Below are 26,882 nucleotides of genomic sequence, written 5' to 3'. Positions count from 1 at the left end.
GAAAAATGAACTCAAATTGGGTCATAGACATAAATGTAAAACACGAAACTACAAAATCCCTAAGAAAGAACAGGAGAAAATCTCAATGACCTTGGGTGTGGTGATGACTTAAAAAAATTTTTTTAATGCTTACTTATTTTTGAGAGAGAGACAGAGTGTGAGCATGGGAGGGGCAGAGAGAGGGGGAGACACAGAATCTGAAGCAGGCTCCAAGCTCCAAGCTGTTAGCACAGAGCCTGATGCGGGACTTGAATGCACAAACTGTGAGATCATGACTTGACCTGAAGTCAGCACTTAACCGGCTGAGCCACCCAGGCACCCCATGTTGCTGACTTTTTAGACACAACACCAAAGGCACGATCCATGAAAGAAATCATTGATAAGCTGGACTTCAATAAAATTAAAAACTTCTCTTCTGGGAAAGACAATGTCAAAAGAATGCAAAGATATGCCACAGACATAGAGGAAATATTTGCAAAGATACATCTGACAAAGATCTGTAATCCAAAAATACACCAACAACTCTTAAAACTCAACCAAAACAACACAAGTGATCTGATTACAGGATGGACAAAAGACGTGAACAGACACTCACCAAAGATTTATGGACGGCAAGTGAACATATAAAGATACTTCTATCTTTCCAAAAAACATATGAAAAGGTATTCAACATCCTATGACATTAGGAAATTACAGTGAAAATGAGATATCAATATTCACCTATTAGAACATTCCAAATCCAAAGTACTAACAACACCACATACTGGTGAGAATGGGGAGCAATAGGAAATTTTCCCCATTGCTTCTGGGAATGAAGAACATTGCAGCCACTTAGGAAGATTCTTTGTCTGTTCATTGCAAAACTAAACATACTTTCCCCCTTTTGATTTAGCAATAGTGCTTCTTGGTATTTACCCAAGTGAATGAGAACTCATGTCTACACAAAAGCCTGCACATGGATGTTTATAGCAACTCTGTTCATAGTTGCCAAAAACACTTTGTTCATAGTTGTCAAAATTTAGATGAAGTCAAGATGTCCTTCAGCAGGTGAGTGGCTCAGTAAATCAGTACCTGGAGACAATGTATTATTGTTATACGGTATTAATACAATGTATTAATGCATTGAATATTACTCAGCTTTAAAGTATAAAGGAGCTTTCAAGCCACGAAAAGACCTGGAGGAACCTTAAATGCATATTACTAAGTAAACGACGGCATCTAAAAAGGCTGCATACTGTAGGATTCCGCACATGTGACATTCTGGAGAAGGAAAAACCATGGAGACAGTAAGATCCGTGGTGGCCAGGCGTCAGTAGGGAAGGGGAAAGGAAGGGGCAGAGCAGAGGATTTTTAGGACAGTGAAACTATTTTGTGAGGCTCCACAGTGGTGATTACATGTCATTCTACATTTGTCAAACCCCACAGAACATACAATACCGAGAGTGAGCCTTAAAGGTCAACAGTGGACTCGGGGTGATGTGCGGAGGCAGGTTCCCTGGTGATAATAAATGTACCTCTCTGGTGCAGGAGGCGGATAATGAGCGGAGCTATTGGAGGTGAAGGATGGGGGAGGGGAGGTTCCCTGTACTTGCTGCTCAATTTTGCTGTGAAGTGCTTTAAAACTGATCTAAAAAAATAAAGTCTCTTAATCAAAAACAAGCTGTAAATGACCAAATTGCTCCTTCCTCCTGTTAACTTATGTTTTTCCATCCACGTCATTTCATTCAGGGTTCAAGTTTCACATGGCTTTTTGGTTCCACAAACCATGAGTGCAAAGATTCTTCACCCTCTGCTAGAGTTTCTGCTGCACTGTCAAGATGAAGCAAGAGTGTAAATTGCCAATCTTCTTCTTTTTTAATGTCTATTTATTTATTTTGAGAGACAGGAGAGAGAGAGAGAGAGAGAGAGAGAGAGAGAGAGAGAGAGGGAGGGAGAGAGAGGGAGAGAGAGGGAGAGAGAGCGAGCGAGCGAGCCGGGGAAGGGCAGACAGAAAAAGAGAAGGGGGTGGGGGGAGGCAGAGAATCCCAAGCAGGCTACACACAGGATCGAGCCTGGAGTGAGGCTTGAACCCACAAGAGATCATGAGATCATGACCTGAGCCGAAATCAAGAGTCGAGCGCTTAACCGACTGAGCCACCCAGGCACCCCTCCAATATTCCCTTAAAGGCAAATATCAGATTCCCATGTCAGGATGACGTCACAATGATAAAATCAAAGGCACCGACTGCAGTAGGAGTTTGGGGAGCTGTCTGGGTCCCTGGCTTTCAAATGGGTCTTAGCAGCAGACCTCATTTTTCAAATAAACTAACACAGAGTCCCAAATTGTAGAAGAGTTTAAAAAAAAAAAAAAAACCAAAAAAATTGACCAAAAACTAGATCTGTCCTGGCACTTGATTCTGACACATTGCATTTTCTAACACAGTGCTTATTTCTTCCAGCTCATCAACAGAGAAATATAATAGACATCCTATCCAGCTTATGGTCCAAATAACTGGTGACAACATTGAACAGGACAGGGCTCAATAGCATGATTTGGAAACTTCCTCTCCTTTCACATATATAGACACATTTGCAAAGATGTAATGATGTAATTATTTTGGACATTCTGTTATAAAACTTTCTAAATGCACAGAAAAGTAAGGTAATAGAATAGAAACACCTACATCTATATTTTACACTTCCCATTATTTTTCTGTATTTCTGTCACAATTATAGCACTGATTTTTTTTTCCTAATTTGGACAAACCAGCTATAAAAGACATTTGGGGGACTTTCAAAGCGTGTCTGAATTTTAAGAAGGCAATTCTGCCAAGTCCAGCACTCCTGGGAACTTTTTGGGACCCACCGGTCCAGCCTCGCTCGTGTTTTGCACATGGGGATGGTGGGCTCCAAACAAGGAAAAGCCTGAGGAACCTCCAGGAAGGTCCACAGCCTGGCCTCTTTTTGCCCGTTTAGTTCCTGCACTGTGCTCCCCAAAAGGCATCCTGCATTCCAACCACATCACACTTGCATTCCTGCAAACAAGTCACAGATCACAAGCCTCTGTGCCTTTGTTCTACCCTTAAGATGAAACGGAGGCATCACCTCCTCCAGGAAGCCTCCAGGTAGCCTTGACCTACCTCCACCTTTGTGGGGGAAGGTGGATGAAGGGTGCAGGGACGTCAGGCAGAAGCAAGCACCCCCCAGGAATGGATAGCCTACCTAATAGCCTAAGTAGGCGGGACCCAATCTGAACCTGTAAGCCAGCCGGCAGGGAGGTGTTAGGAGGGCCTGGGGAATTACACGTATAAAAGGAAATCCCAAAAGTGAAGTAAGTGTTGCTAAGACAGTCACTCTGAATGGAGTTGGGAGGATACTGAGGAAGCAAGACTATGCACCGCCTCCTGTTTCAATCTTCGGAACACCGTGAACTCTTGACTTTCCTCAATTACAGTGCAACCAGCTCTTGGAAGACGGTGGACTGCATAGACACAACGTAACACCTGTTAGCGACAGAGCCAATCCTGCATTGGGTGCTTGGTTAACTCCGTCAGGACCAACCCCCCACTCCTCCAGAAGTTTGGTAACCTTGTGGCTTTTGCCTTTAAAAACCTGCCTGTCCCACTTGCAATTCTGCGCACAGTCTCCATTTCTGCCTGCTCCACCTCCCATGCTGCAAGTCCTAAGACCCCAAAAAAGCGCTTTTGGTTGCTTTGCAGACTCTTCTTGATGGACATAACCCAATGATTTGATTCCGGACCAAAACAAAAGCCAGACAAAACAGACACCCCAATGACCACTAGCTGTTATTAAAAGCCGTAAACCCAAAAAGATCAGTAAAACGTTTAGGCATAAGGTCTCTCCGTGGCTCCGTGCCCAGGAATAAGATCAGCAAGCACTGGTCGCTGGGAACTCTGAAGACCCGGCTCCTCGCCTTGCACTCTCCCAGGACACTCCCAGGCAAGGAACTGAACCCTCCACGTTGTCACCCTTGTCTGTTTCTGTACCTCCCATCTCCCCGCTCCCCTCGAGGGCAGGAGCTGGTCTCCCTCTCTCTCTGTCTCTCTCCCCCTCCAAGCCCCCGGTCCGGCGTCCTGGGAAAGGTTTGGCACAGAACCAGCCTGGAAAACCGCGGAAGTTTTCCGCGTGGCCGCAGCGCCCTCTGCCGGGCGCATGTCGCAGCCGCGGGGCACTCACCGGAGTTGGGGCGTTCACCACCGACAGGTTGTACCCGTAGAGGAAGGAGGAGCCGAAGGCACCCACGAGAGAGGCCACGATGAGCGAGCAGGACCAGTCCTGGAAAGCAGAGGACAGCACGTCAGATCTGGCCGGTGGGACCAGAGCTAGGGGCCCGCAGGACGCACCTGGGGCTGTGTCCTCATCTGGGGAAGCGGCCCCAGAGAATACCCGGAGTTCCGGAAGGCCACCTTCCTGCTGGCAGGTGGGATCATGGTCGACGTCGACCTGCGCAGGCGGTGCGCGGAGTAAGTGGGTCAGCATGCAGAGTTCAGTTAGCTGAACAGATCTGCAACTCCCAGACCTAATGTGGTTAGCAGGCGCTCTGTAAGCAGACACCATTATTTTAGCTGAATTTGGCCACTTTCTGAACCATGGAAGAGCAAAAACCCAAGCCAGACTTAGCCACCAATAGCAGCAGCTGACACAAGAAGAATGGGCCAGGCATTGTGCTGAGCACTTTCAGGGCATTATCTCATGGAACGCTCAGATCAGTACTGTTTTATCCTGATTGGATAGGTGAGGAAAGAGGCACGGAGATGTCCGTGGTGCCGTCTGGGAGGCAGACTGGAACTTTGCAGTCACCCGCTGCACCACACTGCCTCTCCCCCATTGCACACACTGCAATGGAACCGTGTCTAGGGGCCCAAGGCTGCTCACAGCTCACATGCACGGATGCATGCCCACCACTGCACGCACTGTTCCAGGCTGAGCTGCCAATCTACAGGCCACATGGACAAGGACCTGCAGAGAGATACGGGGCTCAGCCTGGAGAACGCGGCATCTGCCTCCAGGTAACCCTGTCCTTCCTCCAAGGATGGTCACAATCAGGACAGGACCATGTAGAAGAAACATCGGGGTCCCCTGGCCAGGGCTGACCAGCTGGCAGGGGCTGGAGGCAGGAGGGGGTCCCTGGCCAGGGGAATGCGGACCACTCTTTAGATGGAGGGGATGCAGGTGCTCTTGGAAGGCACCTTCTCTGTTATCATATAACATGTGTGCGTGTATCAGGCCACGCCCTGATAACGCTCCAGGGACAACGGTAAACAAAAGGGACAAGGTCCACAGTTCAGGGGACTGTCAGTCAAATACCGTTTGGAAGAGAGAGCTGGACCCCAGTAGCCAGTCCCCTACGCTGCCCATGGCATTAGTCTCCTCTAGCATGTGATATAGTACAGGACGGTTCTACCACTCAGTTGTGAGAACCTCCACCAGTTTCTTGACCTCTCTGGATCTCAGCTTGCCCAGCTGTAAAATGGATCTAATAACAGCCCTGGCCACACAGGTCGTGTTGCTGGGTGAGGAAGTTTAGAACATTGTGTGCACGCAGGGAGGGTTCAGAAAGGCTGTTTACTCTTTGACTTTCCCTCTGGCCCAGCCACACAGAATGGCTGGTGTCAAATCAGCTGCAAGGTGTCTCGTGGCCCTTGCCTGTGCAGATCTTTTGCACCTAAAACCCCTTCCCAATGCCTTCTCCTCTAAAGACTTTTCTGAAAGCTCCGCCTCCTCTCAGATTCAACTCTGTCCTGCTTTCAGCTGTAACCTTGGGCCACTTACATAGCTGCTCTGTGACTCAGTGTGCTTATCTGAAAATGGGGATAAGAGACGCCACCTCACAGGCTGTTATTCTGCAGAAAGAAGCTAAAGGAGGCAAGGCCTCCCGGTCCTGGGGCAGGTACCCGTGAGTGTTAGCCGTAGAGTTTGGACAGGGGGCAAGGGTCTTTGGGGGGAGGAGATCTTGTTTCCAGGCACCAAGCATGCCGCAGAGAAGGTATTTGGTACATGCTAGTGATAGGATGGAGGTGAGAAAGAGGGTGTGTAAGCCATAGGGACGGGCATTGTCAGGTGTGGGCCTAGAATATGTCTCAGCAGTAACTACAGAACTGAATGAGATTCATTGATAGAACAGAATTGCATTGGGGACAAAGTGCCCATTCTCCATGGTCTTGTATCTTTCCACTTATCTTCTGGGTCTCAGCTCAGATGTCACACTTCCTGACTCCCTAGCCTGTCCTGGGCCCCCTCGCCTCCAGCTCTGATCGCTGTCCTCTTGCCTGTGCCCATCAGAGGCGAGGGAAAGGCAGGTGGCAATCTCGGAGCCCCTGCCACTGCGTAGCCAGCCCGCGCCCGCCGCCTCTCACCACCGGCCCTGGGGACAGAGGTGCCCACAGTGGGGGTGGGGAAGGAAAAGGGGACACCACCCAGCCCGTGCAAGGCTGTTCATGAGCACAGCCACCTTGCCAGAGCTGGAGCTCCAAGGCCAAGGTCACGGCTCTCACTGCAGGTGGCTAAGACCCAGGGCCCCAGGCAGCGGAGGCAGCTGCCCACGCTGGGCCTCCCAGCTTCCCTGGCAGGTCCAGAGGCCGCTTTCTGCGTTTACCTTTCTGATCCTCCTGCCCGGTGTCCCTCTCCGGGCGCGGCCACGCTCAGCAGCCCCCGGATGGCCGGGGCCGCGCGTCAGGGGAGCCTGGGCCCCAGAGTCCATGCTCCGTAGGCCGCAGACCGTCCCAGGGCATCTCGGAGCAGGAGGCAGAGTCCACGAGGGGGCGGGGGCCTGGCAGGAAATGCGGCAGTTCGGTCTTGTCTGAACAGGAAGCGGGCACCTTGTCCCCCCCCCTCGCCCTCCCCCCCATGTTGCCACAGCAGCAACCCAGGAACCCTGGAAGGGAAACTCGCCTTCTCAGGAATCACCACCCAGGGCATGGATCTTTCCTGGCGCACCTTTTATTTTCCGGGCCAACAAAGGGGGGGGGCGGGCGCTCATAAACCCGGGGTACCTCTCCAAGGACTGGGACAGAACGCAACGTCACCGATGGCAGGGGAAACTGGGTGGAATCCCAACCCTGCCTCTCTAACTGCATGTCCTTAGCCTGGTCACTTCACTTCTCCGAGCTACTGCGTTTACGAGTGCAAAATGGAAGACCGATCCCGCCTGGACCATCTTGTAGTTCTTCTGAGGCTCCGAGAGAAAACACATAGCCCCCACCCAGCATGCTGGCCGTGGGCACGGCCGCCCAGCAGCTCTGGCACAAATGGGGAGGCTCTGGGTTCCGAAGAAAAAGGATCTGCCCCTTGGTCATTCCTCTATGCTGCTCATTCAGCCTTGGCTCAGGGAAGGGCCGCCCACGCGCCCGCCCCGGGCTGGCTCCGCTCAGGGAAGGCATTAGGAGGCAAGACCTCTCATGCACACCAGACGTCATGAGAACTTATCCACCACGTGGCCAACTTGCCCTGGATGGCAGAGAAGTAGATCTTTAACCGTGACAGGTTTATGACAGCTCGCCTGGGCCTTTTGCACCCAGAGGCAGAGAGCAGAGGCGGAGGCCGGTGGGCAAAGGCATGTTTGCCAGGGAGGCCTCAAGTCCGCAAAATGAAACAAGAAGCCAGCAAAGTAGGTTTAGTGGAACACAGACAGTGAAACTGGGCCTGGATCATGGAAGCCTTTCTGGAAGAGGTGATTTCTGGGAAATCACACTGGGAAATATGCAGGCAGAGGAGGGGATGCGGTGGGAGGGCACCGAGCCAAGGCCTGCAGGCACAGGTAGCCTGGAGGATGCGGGGAAGGAAAGTGACTGAGGACGGCTGGGGCCAGAGGGAGGAGGGGGCAGGGAAGGACCGCTGCCTCCTCCCTGTGCCGTCAGGACCCACGCTGTGCCATCCTGGCGGGGACTTAACATTCACCCTCATTTCTTCCTCCCCTGCCCCCTCCTTAGCCCAGGCCCTTTCTCCCTGGCTTCCTCGTCTGTAACAGGGGGTCTCATCTGATCTTGCTGAAACTCCATCTGAATCAGGTGCTCTGTCCCCAGCCCCACCCCCCCACCGGAAATTGTTCTGCGCTTCCTCATTGGGGTTGAAAATTCAGTAGGCCCCAGGTCCCAGGGGGGTCAACACAAATGTACATAATGTAGGAGGAAGGTTGGATGGGGGGGGGGGGCGTGTCTGGGATGCCCCTGTGCTATGAAGGCTTCCAAAGCCAGCAAGCATTGGTACCCTGAGTGTGGCCTTGAGGCCCCGTCAAAGTTGTCCCTGCACCCCCCTCCTGCCTCAACTTCCCTGCCCCAAGACCTGCTGAGACTGAGCTCTGAGGGTAGAAGCCAGAGCGGATGCAGATTCCCGGGCTGGAAAGAGACCAAGGCCGTCGGCCGCCCCTGACCCAGCCCTGCACCTGTCCCAGAACCAAAGACGGAGTCCGGACCCTTCACTGTCCTTTTTGTCCTGCAGCCTGGAGGCGGTGCTTGACCTGAGGAGCTCCCCTTATTGGTGGCGGTAGCTGTCCATGAACTCCCTCCCCGGCCCGCCCACAGACCAGCCCAGAGGAGAGCAGGGATTTGCCCAGCATCGCACAGCAGTGTCCGGGGCCCAGCTCTTCAGAGAGCATGGCCTTCAAGCGAACCGCACCCCCTTCCTTCGGGCTGGCGAGGGACCCCCAAACTTTTCAAGGTGGCCCAGTGAATAGCTCTGCTTCCTGGAAACCCTTGGTGAAGCCAGTAGGAACCGCCCCCTCACTTCGCCACTGCCTGGGGGTTTTAACCCACACGTGGGTGGTGCGCTGACAGGGTGTGGGCCTCAGCTCGGCCACGGACGGGCTGTGAGCTCTCGCGCAAGCCACCGGCCTCCCTGTGGCCCGTGTCCTCAGGCAGAGCAGGGGCACGGTACTGGTGCCACCGCCTCGCAGACCTGTGGAAGATTCCATGAGTTTATACTCGACAAACACCTGGAATCGTGACATCTAAGACAACGCCAGCATGCAGCATGCATGCAGTACAGTTGTCCCCAGATAACGTGCTCTATCTGGACCAGACGTTCTCACCCCTTTCTAAACCAGTGCCATCAGGCGGACTCTGGGGAGAAAGATTTGACGCACGCCAGCTTTTTACCAGAAGGGCTCAGGACAGAGACACACACACGGGGAGAAGACGGCCATCTGCAAACCCAGGAGGGAGGCCTCAGAAGGCAGGAGCCCTTCTTCCCGGACGTCCAGCCCCTGGATTGTGAGAAATCTGTGGCCGAAGCCACCAGCTTGTGTGGTGGTGCTTTGTCATGACGGCCTGAGCAGGCTAATCCCGTGTACTGAGCCTCTGAGCAGTCCCAGTTTTCTTCCCAGCCGGCTCAGGGCTGGGACCTGGTAGATACTTCTGGAACTGAACTCAGACAGTCCTCCAGATGGTGTCCTGAAGCTAGAAAGTCAGCCTGGACAAGATGACCATTTTCTTCCAGGAAAGGGCAGGAAAGGGGGCGTTTCCTATTGAATATCATTAAAGCAGAATGATTGAGATGACTACAGCCCTTCCTTCGTTACACCAAATGTCTAGACAGCAGAGCCTTGACTCATCCTCACAGGAGCACTGAGAAAAATATTGTGCCAACTTGGGGGTGTCACTGTTCACTTAACGTGACTCCGCCATGTCCCTGCATGATCTGTGGAGGTGGCTGGGCCTCCTCGAACCTCCATTTCACCCCTGTGGGTGGGGACAGTCCCTGGCAGTTGGGTACATATACCTGTGTGGAACTTTGTCCTGCTAGGTAAGGTTTATTGAAAATATGGACATATATTGGGGCGGCTGGGTGGCTCAGTGGGTTAAGTGTCTGACTCTTGATTTTGGCTCACATTGTGATCTCACAGTGTGGGTTGGAGGCCCGCATCAGTTTATGCCCTGACAGCGTCCTGGAGGAGGGGCAGGGGGCTGAGCCTCATCCTGGGGTCGGGGGTGAGGTTTAGTGTATCCTAAAGACAACAACATCATTGCTTTCATCCATCAGTGTCATCCTGTTGCAAAATGACCAAGTCCCAAAGGCTACCAGCAGATGGCGGCATCTCATCATCAACCAAAGCACAAAGCCGTCAGTGGCCTGTGCCTCAGGGCACACGCTGCAACCTCCCCCACACCTTTGCTTTTATCTCCTGCTCTCTCTCTGCTCTGCCTGACCTCACCTGACCTACATCTCCCTGGGAGCAGCGAGGGGACCAGGGGGGACTGCCCCAGAGTCACCAGAACAGGGACAGATAAGGAAACTAGGACTGACCAATTTCTCTTTCGTCGAATCACTGTCTTTGGAATCTGTGGAGTCCTTTTCACTGGGCTTCATGGTTTATTCTTCAGAATTTGGACTGTGTTTCCTTGTTCCTGAGACAGAGAAAAAAGGAAGAAGTCATGAGGCACTTGCTGTCACCGACAGGCAATGAGGGGAGGTGGCCCGGCTGAGGGGGGGCGGGCTTGCCTGGGGAGCACACCAGCTCCCCGGGAGAGCCTGGCGGCTCTGCACTCCTCTCTGGCCTCGGCCTCCTTCTGTGAGATGCAGTGTCGGACTACGTCTGTTTCCCACACTTGCCACCCTGCTTATGAATGCAGGCCGCCCTCCAGGACCCTCCCGTTCAGATGGTCGTTCTCATGTGGGCCCTCTTGGAAATACCCAAGTTTCTCTTCCCAAGATGTGAAAATAAAAGCCATGTAAATTCAGACCCAGTGCTGGTCTCCCCTGTCAAACTGGAAACAGTAACGGAATCACTGGCCAACAGCCCTTGGAAACGATGCAGCTTTTTACTGGGGTTTGGAAATAGGTTTCTAGAGGTATAAAAAGGTTTAGGCCCTTTGGGCCAACTACTCCATCTATAAAAAGCTATCCTAAAGCGGTGATAAAAAACAGCACAAAGAGTTCAGCCTGAGACTGTCACTCTAGCGTTTTTCATGTTAAAAAATGGTATCCCCAATAGAAAAAATAGCTAGCAGGAAAGTTTAAATAAATTACGGTAGGTACATCCATATATGGAAACTCACGTAGCAATTAAAAACTATGCTAAAGAACATTTAATGTCAGGGGTGCGGGGGGGGGGGGGGGGGGGGCTCAGTCAGTGAGGCGTCCGTTCTTGATTTCAGCCCAGGTCATGGTCTCATGGTTCAAGGGATAAGGCCCCACCTCAAGCTCTGTGCTGACAGCGTGGAGCCTGCTGGGGATTCTCTATCTCTTCCTCCCTCTGCCCCTCTCCCCCTTAAAATAAATAAGTCAACATTTTTTTTAAAAAAAGAACATTTAGGGGCACCTGGGGTGGCTCAGTCAGTTGGGCATCCGACTTCAGCTCAGGTCGTGATCTCATGGTTCATGGGTTCGAGCCCTGCATCAGGCTCTGTGCTGATGGTTCAGAGCCTGGAGCCTCCTTCTGATTCGGTGTCTCTCTCTCTCTCTCTTTCTGTCCCTCCCCTGCTCGAGCTCTGTCTCTCTCTCAAAAATAAATACACATTAAAAAATTTTTAAGTTTATTTACTTATTTTTGAGAGAGACAGAGATAGCACAAGCGAAGAGAGGCAGAGAGAGAGGGAGAGAGAATCCCTGCAGGCCCTGTGCTGTCAGCTTAGAGATCAGCATGGGGTTTGAGTGCATGAAACGTTAGATCATGACCTGTGCTGAAATCGAGAGTCAGATGCTTAACTGACTGAGCCACCCGGCGCCCTTAAAAAAATTTTTAAAGGTTTAAAATTAAAAAAAAAGACATTTAATGTCATGGGAAAATGCTCATAATCTTACTTGACAAACAGAGGAAGATATATTAAAGAATATCCACTAGTTAATGTTGGAAACAGATGTACTTATGAATAGATTCATGCTATGATCAGATATGTGTAAACTATGCCCGTGTGTTTTTTAATATAAAACTAAAGTTTTAAGAATATTTACACATTAAGTTATTTATTCATCGAGTGTTTGGGAAGCCCCTAATGCCAAAGGCAGACTCTGGCCTGCCCTTGTGAAGCCTGCGTCCTCGGAGAGCAGAGAACGGAGAGCAGAGCATGCAGGTGGCTCCCAGGGCCAGGGAAGGCTGGTGGGCTGGCCCAGCGCGGGGCAGGGGCAGGATCCGGAGCTGGGCCTCGAGGGGAGCGGGGAGCGCAGGTGCGGGGAGCGCAGGTGCGGGGAGCGCAGGTCAGATCCCGCACTTCCGTGCAGAGAAAATTAACCCCCTGCAGGCCACAACGCACACAGCCCTTTCCACTCGGCTGCAGTCTTTTCACCCGTTATTATCTGGTTGGTTTTCCTATATGTCTCCAGTCTTGATACTGAAAAAAACCACGTCTATAACTAGAAACGCAAGTTTTAAAAATTGCTTTAAATTTAAAACAGTTTTGTTTTGATGAAGTCCCTAAGGTGCCAGGTAGCCATGGAGACGTAAGAAATGCAATTCTGGAAGGATACCCAGTTCTTCCAGGGTGCGATCCAGGGGCCACCTGAGCCGGTTGGACGAGGATGTGGGTTGGTGAGCTTCCGGAGCCGACTCTCGAGTGACCTCCAGGGCCCTCCCCTGAGGGGCTTTGCCTGTCTCATCCTTGCACATGCTCAGGGACACTCCAGCCCCCGGACCTCCATATCCAGGCCATTCTGGTGTTCCGTGGGCTGTCCCTTATCCTACAACGCCTTTCCTCCTTCCCATGCAGAGAAGGAAGGGATTCCGACTTCCCAGAAGGAACAGACAGTCAAGCAGAAAAGGTGAGCCTTGAAGGTGGGACTCTTCGGCCCGCCCTAGAGGACCCACCACCCAACAGACGATGACCTCATTGTCTGTGACACATCCTGTCACAGGTGGGACATTTGGCCCAGCACAAGGCCAAATGCAGACAGCCTGCACCCCAGGCTGTATGGAGTCATGAGTTCGAATCCCCGCTCGATAGCTTACTAGCTGTGTGACTTGGGGAAAGTTACTCAACCTCTCTGTGCCTCTGTTTCTTTATGTCAAGTAATGAATAATAACAGGACATATCTCACAGGGGGTTTGTGAACATCAAATGACTCAATGTATATGAAGAACATGGTAAATGCTAAGTGACGTCATCATCATCATCATCCCAGACTCTCAGCCAATAGCCTCTGCAGAGCGCCGAAAACACACTTCCCCTGTAAGGGCCTCCTGGGACAACATTCTGAGATGGAGTCTTAGAACTGGTTACGAGAAAAAAAGGAGGGCGACCCATTTGGCAGGTGAGCAGAGAACCCTAATCTGCCTCAAAAGAATTCTCTGAGGCTTAAATGGAATGATGAATAAATATAACACAAATATCCACTCTGCATGACGTTCAGCTCCCTATCTTTTCAGTCCACGCTAATAACACAAAATGTGCTACTGTTTGAATTTAACAGGCCGCCGGTGTCCACTGGTGTGGCCGTGCCAATTCTTAGAAGGGCAGACCATGGCAGCCATCGGTGAACAGCCACATCCCAAGCCCCCGGAGTGCCCACCGGCCATGACCCAGCAGCGAGAGTCAACGGCTACCACAACTGGGCACCAGGACTCTGTTCCTGGTGATCTGATTGGCCTCCACCTAGGCTGTCCCTGGGGTCACATGTTTAGAAAATCACCTCGCTGCTGATAAGAAAAGCTTCACCGTCACCATGTGTCCATCGCTAGGGCCAGCCATGTTAGAAATAAAGTCAGCAAGCCTGAGGGAAGTATTTTTACCCGCCCAACCTGTGACACACATTGGATCTGAGCCCAGACAGCGTCACTCGTAAGGCTGGGTTGGCCGGAAAGGTGCTGTTGACCTTCGTGGACCACAGAACGTCAGCAGACAGCACAATGGACTTGTTCTAAACCGGGGGTCGCCTTTCTCGAAATGCCTGCAGGTGCTGCCGTGAGCACTGTTCAGCCTGGCGCGCCAGCCCAGTAGCGCCAACCAGCGCCTGGCTCACAGCTCTTAACAGGAAATGCCCATACTTCCTAGTCCCCCGCGTTCTGATTGAGCAATACTTGGCTAGGGCATTATTCTTTATTTTCAGGGTTAATTCTCTGCTGACTTTGGCTGGGAGCTACAGCTAACCCTAAAACAACATATTGAAAAGGAATGTGGAAAGCCGAGCAGCTTTGAGAGAGAGAGAGAGGGGAAGGAAGACAGAAGGAGATTACTGGGTTATCGGCCATTGGAATAATTGCCTTCGCCATGATCACTCATTATCAATTTCATTTTTATGTTAACATTCGTCAAACACCACGCTAAGCACTTTATGTACATTTTCTCACTTAATCTTCACCTAAATTGATGTTCAGATCCCTCGCTTTTCAATTCCCTTGTTCCAGCTGCTCTGCGAGAGTCTTAGAAATTCTTGAAATCATCCCCAAAGCTGGTCTAAGTCTGTGCACAGAACTCACCTGGGTCCTGGAGCCTCCCTGGCCTGTTAGAGTCTAAAGAGCAAACAGAATACGCTTCATAGATAAATCAGCTCCCCAATATAATCAGATAGAAGCCTGGAAAATTGTGAGAGAAAGCAGTATTAATGATTAAACAGCATCCAGCTATTACTATAAACATTCCTTAATGTCTATCTCCATGAGAGATAAATGATTAACAGCAAACTATTGATGGCTAGCTCAGCTTATTAAAAACATTCCAGGTGGGGGTCAACAAGTTCTGGACAAAAGTCAAGGGCAGAGGTCTTCCGGCAAAGCCACTGCTGACTATCCGGGTGACCTTCCTGCGTGTCCGATGGCTTCCTGCTAACATGAGGATGTGACCTGTGCAGATCTGCCCAGGTCATTGGTGAGGGGTAAGTGACACACAATAGCTATAGAGCAGGATGAAAATGGTGCACGTCAACTTGTGTGGGGCTCGATCAGAGCCCCGTTGGGCAAGGTGAAAAGTTTACTCTGCTACTCTGTCGATGTCGGAGTATGTCAGCCCCTGGAGAAATAAAGGAGGGCCATTGCTCTGAAATGCTGTTCCCGTGATCATTGCCGTTGGTGGTGGCTTCTGAATGCCACAACGTCCTCCTGACCTGTCCTGGTAGCTCAAAAAAGATGCCCATGTGCGAATCCTACTCTATCTTTAGGGCTCTGGGATGAACGGAGGGCTGGAGTGGCAGAGCGGTGAGAGGGAAAGAGGTGAGGAATCCATGAGCATGGTGGCGGGGGGGGGGGGGCAGGATCCAAGCTCAGCCAAGAGCACCGGAGCCTCCTCCTGAGCAGTTCACAGAGAGAGTGGAGGGCACGGGAAGTGAGCAACGGTTCTGGGGTGAAGCATAGAAAGATGGCACCTGGGAGTCCCACCCACCACGGAAAAGGGACTCTGGGTCTGGTTCAGGCAGATGCTTGGGCCCTGGGAGATAGCACACTTAGGGGAACTTGGAAAAGTCCTTCTAATTCTCTTGGCATCAATTCAGAGCACCCAGGCAACCTTCTTGTGGCCAATTCCATTTCCCCAGTTTCCCGACCTTGATGTTGGCAACATGATGGACTGAAGGACGGGAAGAAATCGCCTGATCCCTACGAAGCATCTACCCCAGGAGCCTTTATCCAACAACCTGCAATGTCTGGCCCAACCTGCACATCAGGAAGATGACATTTCTGTGCCCAGGGTGATTTCAGCTGTGCTCAAGGAAACGCAGACACACCTGGGCACTGCGATTGCTCCCCCGGGCTTTTCAGAGCTTCCACGAGTATCCAGTTGGCGCCCAGCCCTTCCATTCCCCAATCAGTCACCTGACCTCTCTCTTGACAATCATTGTCAGTGCCAGGATTCTTCAACTATTGGTTTAGCGACATCTAGGTAGATAGTATAACATGATGACTACAAGCTTGGGATTTCACGTCAGACCTCTAATCTCAGCCTGCCCCTCCCCAGTGTGTCACACAGGACAAGTCACCTGGTTGCCAAGTGGGGATAAGTCGTACTTGTTTTTTTTAATTTTTAATTTATTTTTGAGACAGAGAGAGACAGAGCATGAGAGGGGGAAGGGCAGAGAGAGAAGGAGACACAGAACCGGAAGCAGGCTCCAGGCTCTGAGCTGTCAGCACAGAGCCCGACGCAGGGCTCGAACTCAGGAACGTGAGCTCATGACCTGAGCCAAAGTCGGAGGCTTAACTGACTGGGCCAGCCAGGTGCCCCAACTGGTACTTGTCTTAAGGTCATGTCGTATAGACCAAACGAGATGTTGCCCTTGGAATTGCCTGCCATGTAACAAGCACCCAGTGAATATTCACTGTTGCTATTGTTTTGGGATGTCTCTTTTCTGATCATTATTTGTATTCTTGTTTATTGATTGATTCTTTTTCACGTGTTTATGAGGCATCTGCTATGTGGCCCACATAGCGCTAGGACCCGAGAAGGCTGCAAAGAAGGGCAAAGCTATTACTTTCTTTGGGTAATTCACAATCGAGTTAGAAGGATGAGCCAATGGAAGAGACCTGCATTTAGCAAGCACCTACTGTGTGCCAGGCACTGGTTATGCAAAGCGTCATTTAATCCTGAGAGCAGCCACCAAGCTTTTGTGATCTCCATTCTGGGGCTGAGCATATTGGGTTCCCACGGGTCAGCCCGCTTGTCTAAAGCACCATGGCTTATGGATGAGAACTGACGTTTAGAGCAGGACCACCCACTCCGCACCCCTCTCCCCACCACGTCCCATTCACTGCTGCTCTGTGGGGAAGCTCCCCGCCAGAGACAACAAGGCCGTCAGCGTGAGTCTTGGGACCTTGCTGTCAGACACATATCTCTTTTTACTTTCCGGCTGTGTGGCATCCAAGAAGACTTTGCAGTTTGGAGGCTCTGACATGGTGACATCATGGGTCTGTGGGCACACCCCTCTCACCTTGTCAAGGCTCTTCTTCCGGCCAGTATGCCATTTCCCTTGGCCGGCATCCATTTCTCCTTCTCCATCAGATGACTCTAGGCTATACACAAGGGTGTGTTCATATCACCAATTTAAAAAGGAACACTAAAGGAAGATGTGTTGGCGAGGATGTGGTGAAACGGGGGCCCTCCTGCATTGCTACTGAGAACGTAAACTGATTTGGCCATGGGGGAAGCCAGTCTGATGGTTTCTCAAAGCGTAAACATAGGATCACCTTCTGCCTCCACAATACCACGCCTCGGTGTAGACTCAAGAGAACTGAAAACAGGTGTTCAAATAAAACTTGACCACGAACGCTTGCAGCAATGCTGTTTACAGTAGTTAAAATGTGGACACAGTCCAAATGCCCATTAGTTAACAAATGGAGAAACAATTACGGTGTCCTCATACAATGGGGAGAATAGTATTATTCAGACCTAGAAAGGAATGAAGTCCTGATAAACGTCTACAGTATGGAAGACCCTGGAAGCCCTTATGCTGAAGTGAAAAAGCTGGACACAAACAGTTACATGTTTTCTGATTCCAGTTAAATGAAATATCCAGAGGGGTGCCTGGGTGGCTCAGTCGGTTAAGCATCTGACTTCAGCTCAGGTCATGATCTCACGATTCATGAGTTCATGCCCCGCACCGGGCTCTGTGCTGACAGCTCAGAGCCTGGAGCCTGTTTTCAATTCTGTGTCTCCCTCTCTCTATACTCTTCACCTGCTTGTGCATCCTCTCTCTCAAAAATAAATAAACATTTAAAAAAAAATTCCTCATCCTGTCTTCCAGCCGACACACTGGCCGGGTGTTCCCTCACCTGCTTCTTTCTTCCTTAGCTCAGGCTCGTCCGTCCGCAGCCTTCAAACCATTGCAACGATGCCGACTCCCCACCTCTACCCCTTCCACTTGGACCTCTCCCCCGAGATCCAGACTCACACATCCACCTTCCCATCAGGGCTGACGCTTGGCTAAGCTTCTCAAACCAAACCTGTCCCAAACTGAACTGCTGAAACCCTGTCCAAACCCCTTCTTCTCCCTCTTCCAGCCCTCTCCCAGTTCCTAGGCCAACAAGCAAGACTCCTTCCTCCCTCTGAATTCCTTCCTGGTGCCAGTTATGACATCTCTGGCCACGTCAGCTCTCAGTTACCTCCCGGGCAGATGGCGTGTCTCTCCCTGGGGACACCAGGGACACGGCTTGCCACAGCCTCCAGACAGCTGCCTTCCTCAGCTCCCCATTCTGCAGATGCCCCGCATGCAGAGGCGGCCAAGGCCACTTTGTCTGCAAACACCCAGCCGGAGGGACGCTCTCTGCTGTCTTTCCTAGATCAGGTCCTGACTTGCTGTTCCCTTTGCCCAGAGTCAGACTCCCGGCCCCATTCACCCATGTCATCCAGGAAAAGCACCTCCTAGCCTGGGCTCCGATTCTGGCCCTGCTGCCAAGCGGCTGTGGCATTAAAAAGGCCATGAAGGTCCTTGGTTACGAGGCCCACGTCTGCCTCTCCAACTTTTCACTCTGCTCTCTCCCTCGGCCTCCACGGGCCCCTCATCCTGGCCTCTCCTTTCCTCCCAAACACCCAAATTCCACCATCTGGGGGCCTTTGGACCTGCTGTTGCTTCTGCCCAGGGATCCATCCCCAAACCATCATACAGCTGCCTCCCTCTTGTCCCGCAGGTCACCTCCCAAGCGTCCCCTTAGAGAGGCTCTCCCTCACCTCCGTGGCTAAGCCGAACCTGATGAGGGAGCATAAGGCCAGCTGAGAGCAAAGCACAAACTAACCGCACCCCCAACGCCCAGTTGAGATGTTTGTGACATTCCTCAGGCACTCCTGGCTGCCCAAGGACAAAGGAAAGGGGAAAACAAAGGGTTAACTGATAAAAATCACAGTCCTGCAGGACAGAAGTGTCCCTCATTTACAAATATCCTAGTAAATTATAAAAAAAAAAAGGCAATCATATCAATAACTGAACCTGAAGAAACCTCTAGATTCCGTTTCCTGGAGCCCCAACATCAGCCTCCCCTCCACAGTGATGTGGGGACCTCAGAAATACAAGCAATCATCAGGGAATACTATGAAAAATTATATGCCAACAAGCTGGACAACCTGGAAGAAATGGACAAATTCCTAAACACAGAGGCACTACCAGAATTCAAACGGGAAGAGATAGAAAATCTGAACAGACCCAGAACCAGTGAAGAAGTCAAATCAGTTGTCAAAAATCTCCCAACGAATAAGAGCCCAGGGCCAGATGGCTTCCCTGGGGAATGCTACCAGACATTTAAAGTAGAGTTAATACCCTTTCTTCTCAAGCTATTTCAAAAAAATAGAAATAGAAGAAAAACTTCCGGACTCATTCTACATAGTGATGTGGGGAACAGAGGCAAGAAGGAAATGGCAGGTGACTTTCTTTATAACCTGCAACCCCTTGACAAAGACTTGAGGCAAAGACAGAGCCTAGCATTTCTCCAGGAACCCCCTGGCGTCCTAATGCTAAGGCCTTACTAGAGAGGAAACAACCTTAGCTTGACCACAGCAAGGCCTCCGGTGCCCCCTGGGTCTGCTTTAGCACACAGAAGTCTGGCTAGAGTCCTCCCTTCTGCCTTTACCTCCCCAAGTTCCATAGTATAAAACCAGTCACTCTTCCCATGCCTAGGGCAGCTGTTACTTCCTGTCCCTGTGCTTTAATAAAATTGCCTTTTTGCACCAAAGACATGTCAGGAATTCACCGCCCAAAATCCCATTAAAACCCACCCTGACCCCAAGTCTCTCTACCTGTCCCTTCCTCCTTCCCTTCCTCCTCCTCCTCCTTCTCCTTCTCCTTCTCCTGTTCTTCTCTCTCCCTCCTTTCCCTCTTTTTCTCTCTTTCATTACCTTTTGTTTTCTTCCACATACTTGCTACCTGAAGTTACCTTTTTAAATCTATTTGTTTGGGGGCTCTTGTGCTTCCTCCCCTGCAGAATGCAACCCCATGGGGGACAGGGACCTTGTCTCTTCTCACTGCTGTTGTCCCAGTGCGCCCAATGGAATTCGGCACGTAGTAGGCATTTAATGCATATCCAGTGATTAACTGACCAAGAAGCCAAGACGCCCACTGAGCTCTCTTATGCCCTCAGAAAACTCCCACAAGAGGGCTCAGCCTGGCCTGGCAGCCAGTGGCCTGCCAGCCCTGCTCCCCACGGCTGGCACGGAGTGACACGAAGCATTCTCTAGCCAGCATCCGGCGGCCATGGCACTCATGTCCAGCAGCGGTGGGTCTGTGGCCTCCTAACCAGGCCGTTCTCTCTCTGCCTCCTTCCACGCTTTCTGCATATTTGCAGAACCTGGGTACACAGTCTCTCCATTGATGAGCCACAAGCTTCCAGGACCCACCGATTACACAGCTTCTCTGCCCAAATCCATCCAGGCGGGTCTGAGTTGTCTGTGACCAGCAGTCACCCTCATCTTCTTGGCTTCTTCTAGCTGTTGCATTTGGGTCTCCACACACTCAGCGCCCTTATCTGGAAGGTCGACCAGGAAGCCCGGAGGACTGAGTTGGTCCTGATGTGGATAGTTGATCAGAAAACAAATACTTTTTGATGAGTAAAGTCAGTGAACTCCAATGCAGCACCAGAGACGCCCTCAGAATTTGAGTCGGTGAAATAAGTCAGTCAGAGAGAGACAAATATCATAGGATTTCACTCCTCTGTGGAGTTTAAGAAACACAGCAGATGAACAGAGGGGATGGGAAGGAAAAATAAAATAAGATAAAACCCCTAAGAGACTCTCAACTACAGAGAACCAACTGAGGGTTGCTGGAGGGGAGGTGGGTGGGGGATGGGCATTGAGGAAGGCGCTTGGGAAGAGCACTGGGTGTCATATGGAGGAGATGAATCACCGGGTTCTACTCCTGACACCGGTACTACACTGTATGTTAACTCACTTGAACGTAAATAAGCAAAAAACTGGTAGAGTTGAGCCTTTGCTGAAGCCGAGAGCTAATTTTAAATAGGTTGACATACAACTTCTACACTCAAACAAATGAAGGCAAAGAAGTGCATCCGTCTGTCACTAAGAATACTTCCAGAAGAAAAACGACAGGAGTGCTCTTTACTTTTATGAAAGTCAGAAATTAGGGTGGAGAACTTAAAAAAAAAAAACAAGAAACCTCAAAGTTTAAAGATCTGCCTATCACATCTTGGCTTAGTATCACCTTGGGTTTTACCAGAGACCTCATGGGACTGTCACTGTGACTTCACAAGCCCTTTAAGAGGAAGCATGGTCATTGGTACCTGGGTGGCTCTGTCAGTTAAGTGTCTGACTTCAGCTCAGGTCATGATCTCATGGTCTGTGAGTTTGAGCCCCATGTCAGGCTCTGTGCTGACAGCTCGGGGCCTGAAGCCTGCTTCGGATTCTGTGTCTCCCTCTCTCTTTGTCCCTCTCCTGCACATACTCTCTCTCTCTCAAAAATAAATAAATATTAAACATTAAAGAAATAAATAAACATAAAGAAAGAAGCAGTCAGACCTATGTTTGGTTTAATTAACACTGAAAGAAGTTGGAAATATTGACCTGTTTAAAAACACAAAGCAGAGTGGAATTGTCCTAAGATCCAGACCCTCGTCCTGGCTCATGGGTTTGGTTGAAGCTGGAAGAGCAAGGCTCTGGCACCAACGCGGTGACCCAGCTTGCCACCAGCCAGCAGTGTGACCTCAGGCAACTCACTTAACCTCTCTGAGCTCACCTTCCTTGCCTGGATCATAAACATGACAACACATCCCTATGTGGAGATTCATAACATGTAGACATAACACGCAACACCGTACATTGTGCATATTTTTAACACATATTAGTTAATCATTTATGACATTCAGAGGGTCCAAGTAAACATTTATACTTAGCTGTTCATTCAGAATTTCTCCGAGGGTGTTGTTCAGCTTGAGCAGAGCTAACCAGTAAGAACGACGTGGCAGCCTTTGGCAGCTCCGGAGCAGGTCTTGGTGAATTTGTGCTCCCCAAGGAGACTCAGCATGTGGCTTAAATGTCAAAGGACAGGCCGTGGGCCAGACACTGAAACACTCATCCGATCTACTCACGGAGTGGCTTCTTGGCTCTCTCCTGCGTCTCGGGCGGCTTCCGCAGTCTTCTCTGGGGCCTCTCCCCCTTACTCTGCACTTGCTTCCTGGGTGGCTCTGATCCCCCCTGCCTGCTGATGACGCCCAGGTTCTACCCCAGCTGGGGTGTGCCATGCCCCTGGCCAGCCCACAGGACACGGGCACTTGGGTACTCAGGGACCTCATTAAGCTGACCAGATGAATCCGATGAAGTGGTCGGGTAGGTCTCTAGCAAGGCAAGCGCTTGGAGACAGTCATGTGTCTGAAGCCAGGGCGGTCCCCCTGGGCTGGCTCAGTTCCCACACTGCATGAATAATTATAATCTCAAGCTTACCACGTCCCCAGCCGGCCGCCCTCCCTCCTGCCCCGTCCAAACCAGCTCCTCCACCATCTTCCTGCGCTGGTCAGTGGCATCCCTTCTGGGGAGGACCTGCTGTCCCCATCTTTCTTCCCAGATCCAGAATTCTATTGCCTCCCATGAGTCTTAGCTCCTCAGCCCCAGTCCGAGTGGCCTGGAAGGAGCCACTGCCTCGGCCTCCCTGCCAGCCTGCTCTCTCCGCCTCCACCCTTCACTTCCCCACAGAGCAGCTCTGTACTCCTTATAATGTGGGTCGGACCTCCTCCTTCCTGTGCTCAGAAAATGCCCCTCCCAATGGCTCCTGACCCTCTCAGCTCAGGATTATGGCCTCAGCGAATGCTATGGCCTCTGAGTCTCTTGACTCAAACTGTGCCCCCCTCTCTCTGCCCCCTTGCCCTTCCGTTCTGGCCAACTGGATCCCTTGTGGCTCTAGTACACTCTTGTCTCAGGACATTTTGTCCCTGCTGTTCCTCTGCCTGGAGCATCTGCTCCCAGCTCACTTCCCTCTGGTCTGCACTCCAGTAGGGTCTTCTCTCTGAAGAGGCCCCCCTGACCACCTGATGTAAAGTGCAAGCTCGTAACTGATCACCCCCATAGTCTCCATCTACCCTGCCTGGTTGCTTTTGGATGGCTCCAGTCACCATTGGAAGAATGTTGAGCTGTTTGTTGATCTGGATCCTCCAGAGGGAATGCGTAGCCCAGAGAGCTGGGAGGGGGTCTTGTGCTGGCCTCCGTGGCTCCGGTTCTCACCTTCTCTGTCCTGCTCTTGCCCTGGGAAGCAGGCCCCGGCGGACAGCATCGGCAGACTCCTTTGCAAGAAGCCATTAGCCCAAGAGAGGTGTGGGCAGGAAATCGGAGAGTTGGAAGGCAAGGAGGTTGGTGCATCCATCCTGCTCCCCAGTGCCCCCAGTTCAGCAGCTCTGGCCACACTTGCACCCTCCCCAAGGGCAGTCCTGCAGACGGCCCTCCTCCTCCGCACCACTTCCTTCCCTTGCCCTCAGGGTGAGCCTCCTGGTCACGGCCCCTTGTTGTCATGGGGAGTCTGGCCATTCTCCATCTGTTCCTTCACCCCTACCCACAGCTTTGTGAGTCCCTGGGATTGTCTGTGTGGCTTGTTTCCTCCCTAGCCTGGCCACCCAGTCACGTTTACTGCTGGACCTGGCACTTAGAATACAGTCTGAAACACAGTTCTTGATAAATACTAAATTATATATAAATACTAAATAATAAATTAATTCATTAACTAATGAATTAATTAACAGAAGGATGAATGGGAGGAAATCAATATGCTACTTAAAGGAATGAAAGAGAAAGACTGCTTTGTTTCTGTGAAGGAATGAATGAATTAAGCCAATGAACTAAGTTCTAAGGAAGCATAAACAGAAAAAAAAATGAACGGAATCCATGAGTTCCTTTGAATGGTATGCTTAGCAGAGTTCTGAATCTGTCTCCTACACTGGCTCTTACTTGGAGGGTTAAAATTACAGGCCCTTCCTCCCAGCCAGAGGGATGAAGGTTCTGAGATCGCCTTGACCTTGGAGCCCCAGCTGCGGGCCCCACCCTCCAGGCCTAGCTGCACACAGTCTGAGGTCAGCAACAGACCATTCAGGCTCACCTTCTGTCCAAAGCTGCGAAGACTTCCCTGCTCAGAAGGCTGCAGGGCCCACATCCCTGCACCATGGAGAGGGAACAGAGCCTAGCGGCTTCTGCAGCAAGAGAGCACCTCGCCCGCTCAACAGGAGCTCCAGCCCAACTCCCCCATGCACCCCACATCCAGCAGGCTGGTCAGCCTGTCCTGGCTTGTGACAACTCTGAGGCTGGAGAAGGAGCAATGGATCTGGAAAAGTAACCCACAGGCACCATAGGCTGCCAAGGGGACCTGGGTCTGCCACAGTTTGGGCCAGAGCAAGGGGCCAGGGGGAAAAAGACAGAGAACATGGGCAGTTGGGCCAGGAAGCACCGGGAGTGGACGGGCGCTCGGAGCAGGTGCCCTTTTCGTCCCTCTGTCCCCTGAGAAGCAGCTGCAGAGGACAGCTGAGCAAACAGAGGCTCTGTCTCCATGGGGTTGGGGCCAGGAGGCCAGTTTCTTGCACAGAGACGGAAGCCCAGCACAGTGCTCCATCGGGGAAGGGAGGAGGGACAGGGGCAGGACTGACACCCCAGCTGACATCACTGTTGTGCCCAGGCTGGCCAGACTTGCCACTTAGTTCAACCTTTACAGCCCTGCATGACCTTTTGGGCTATAAACGTCCCAGAGGCTGCGTCAGGTCGGGGGCTCATTCCACCCTGAGCAGCAGCCACAGGCAAGGCCATAAATGGACACTCATTTGCTGCATTTGGCCACGCAAACTCTGCTCATGTGTGTCTTCATTCATTCACATTCTTTCATTTTTTTCACAAAGGCTTCTGGAGGACTTAGGAAGAGCCAGGCCCTGTGCTAGTTGCTGGAGGTACAAAAATGCCCTTCCCAGGGAGGGAGACAGACGCCCAGCAGTGTGGAATGGCAAGCACTCGACGTGGCGTGTGCCGCGGCCCCAACACTGTTCCAGGCACTGCGGGTGGAGATGAAAACGCAGGGGCCAAACTTCCTCTCCTCATGAGCTTCCATTCTAGGGAAAGGAGTCAGATCGTAAGTAAAGGATCGTTTATTAGATTTAGATAAGTGCCACGGAAAAACTTAAAGTAGGGGGTATGGAGGGCTGGGGGGTGGGTGGGGGACATTACAACTTTTAAAAAGATGGTTCTGGAAGGTCTCACTGGAAGGTACCATGTGAGCAACGATGTGAAGGCAAGAAGGGGCTGAGCCATGTGGGCGAGTTACAATAGTTACAACGTGTGTTAGGATAGCCACACACACACCAGAGATTCACTCCCCGGCAGCCCCCTGCGTGTGAGGGAAGGAGTTCCCAGGAGGCCAGCCCAGGGAGAAGGGCCAACAGGGCGAGGAGTGCCCAGAGTACAGTGAGTAGGTGAGGAGAATGAGATCATTCCAGAGAGGCAAGTGGGGCACAAGATGGGTGCATCTAATTGTCCAATGGGATCCCGTCCAATGTGTTGGCACACAGTTTACTGTGAGTGGTGGGATGGCGGTGTGATGGAGAGACTTGGGTGCTGACACAGGACCCCGTAGGTTCAAACCACATCTCCACACTCATTCTGTGACCTTGAGGAAGTCACTCAACCTCTCAGAGCCTCAGTTTTTCCCCTACCTATACAATGGGAAGAATCGTAGAACCCACTCTCTGGGATCAAGTGACTTGGAACGGTGTCTGTATTATGTGTCCTCTGAAAGAGCCTGAAGGGTGGACTGGAGGTGGGGATGGGGCCAGACTGGCAGCTGGGAGGCGCGTGTGAGAGCTTGAGAACGAGAGCTGGCAAGGCCCTTGATCGTGCCTCCCAGAGTAGGACGTTTGCAAGAAAGATGATTGACCCTTCGATCGGAGCCTGGTCCTCACTGGCCATCTTCCTAGCAATGTGCGGCAGACACAGACATGGTTCTGCCCTCATGGGCTTGCAGTCTGGGTGAGGGACGCAGATTTCAACACAAAACATCCATGGTAGGCTTACCATAGAGCCTATGGAGTCAAGGGGTAAAGCTTGTCCCTTGAGAAACCTAGAACACCAGAGAGGGCAGCAACAGCAAGATGCCAGTCATTGCTACCACCTGGAGAGTTTCTCAAAAATATAGATTTTTGAAACATCCATCCACTGATTCCAAAAATCCGGAGGAAAGATCTAACTAATAAGTAGTAATTGTAGGGGCACCTGAGTGGCTCAGTCAGTTAAGAGTCTGACTTCGGGTCAGGTCATGATGTCACGGTTTGTGGGTTCAAGCCCCGTGTTGGGCTGTGCTGACAGCTCGGAGCCTGGAGCCTGCTTCTGATTCTGTGTCTTTTTCTCTCTGCCCCTCCCTCCCTCTCTTTCTTTCTCTCTCTCAAAAATAAACATTAAAAAAATAAGCTGTAATTTTAATAGATGTCCCAATAATTCTAATTATTGGCAAAATTGGAAAATATTGATCCAACACAACTCCTTCTTTAAGCTAAGGGAATCAAGAACAAAAATGAACTATTGGGACCTCATCAAGATAAAAACCTTCTGCACTGCAAAGGAAATAGTCAAAAAAACTAATAGGCAACCGACAGAATGGGAAAAGCTAGTGGCAAATGGCATATCAGATAAAGGGCTAGTAGCCAAAATCTACAAGGAACTCACCAAACTCCACACCCAAAAAATGAATAATCCAGTGAAGAAATGGGCAGAAGGCTTGAACAGACACTTCTCCAAAGAGAACATCCAGATGGCCAACCGGCACATGAAACGATGCTCAGCGTCACTCATCATTAGGGAAATTCAAATCAAAAGCACACTGAGATACCACCTCACACCAGTCAGAGTGGCTAAAATGAACAAATCAAGAGACTATAGATGCTGGCGAGGATGTGGAGAAACAGGAACCCTCCTACACTGTTGATAGGAATGTAAACTGGTACAGCCACTCTGGAAAACAGTGTGGAGGTTCCTCAAAAAACTATCAGTGGAACTCCTCTATGACCCAGCAATAGCACTGCTGGGGATCTACCCAAGGGGTACAGAAGTGCTGATGCATAGGGGCACATGTATTGCCATGTT

General features: G+C 51.1%; 1 protein-coding gene across 4 annotated transcripts in view; it reads right to left on the bottom strand.

The window, feature by feature from the left end:
* SLC2A9 (solute carrier family 2 member 9) overlaps nt 1–26,882 on the bottom strand; it is a 236,485-nt gene that overhangs the window by 191,641 nt on the left and 17,962 nt on the right. The window contains exons 1-4 of one of the 4 annotated variants that reach the window (XM_029948678.1): nt 20,172–20,189; nt 14,345–14,440; nt 10,240–10,340; nt 4,177–4,275 (exon numbers count right to left, since the gene is read on the bottom strand). In XM_029948678.1, the coding sequence (XP_029804538.1) occupies nt 4,177–4,275; nt 10,240–10,302 (162 nt within the window). In that variant the 5' untranslated portion in view covers nt 10,303–10,340; nt 14,345–14,440; nt 20,172–20,189. Of the gene's footprint in view, nt 1–4,176; nt 4,276–6,595; nt 6,742–10,239; nt 10,341–14,344; nt 14,441–20,171; nt 20,190–26,882 lie in introns of those variants that run through there. The other 3 variants (XM_029948675.1, XM_029948667.1, XM_029948662.1) reach the window with 3 other exon arrangements.

The sequence above is a fragment of the Suricata suricatta genome, chromosome 1 (genome assembly GCF_006229205.1).
Source record: "Suricata suricatta isolate VVHF042 chromosome 1, meerkat_22Aug2017_6uvM2_HiC, whole genome shotgun sequence".
Taxonomy (NCBI): Eukaryota; Metazoa; Chordata; class Mammalia; order Carnivora; family Herpestidae; genus Suricata; species Suricata suricatta.
This window is presented reverse-complemented; position numbering and strand designations above follow the sequence as displayed.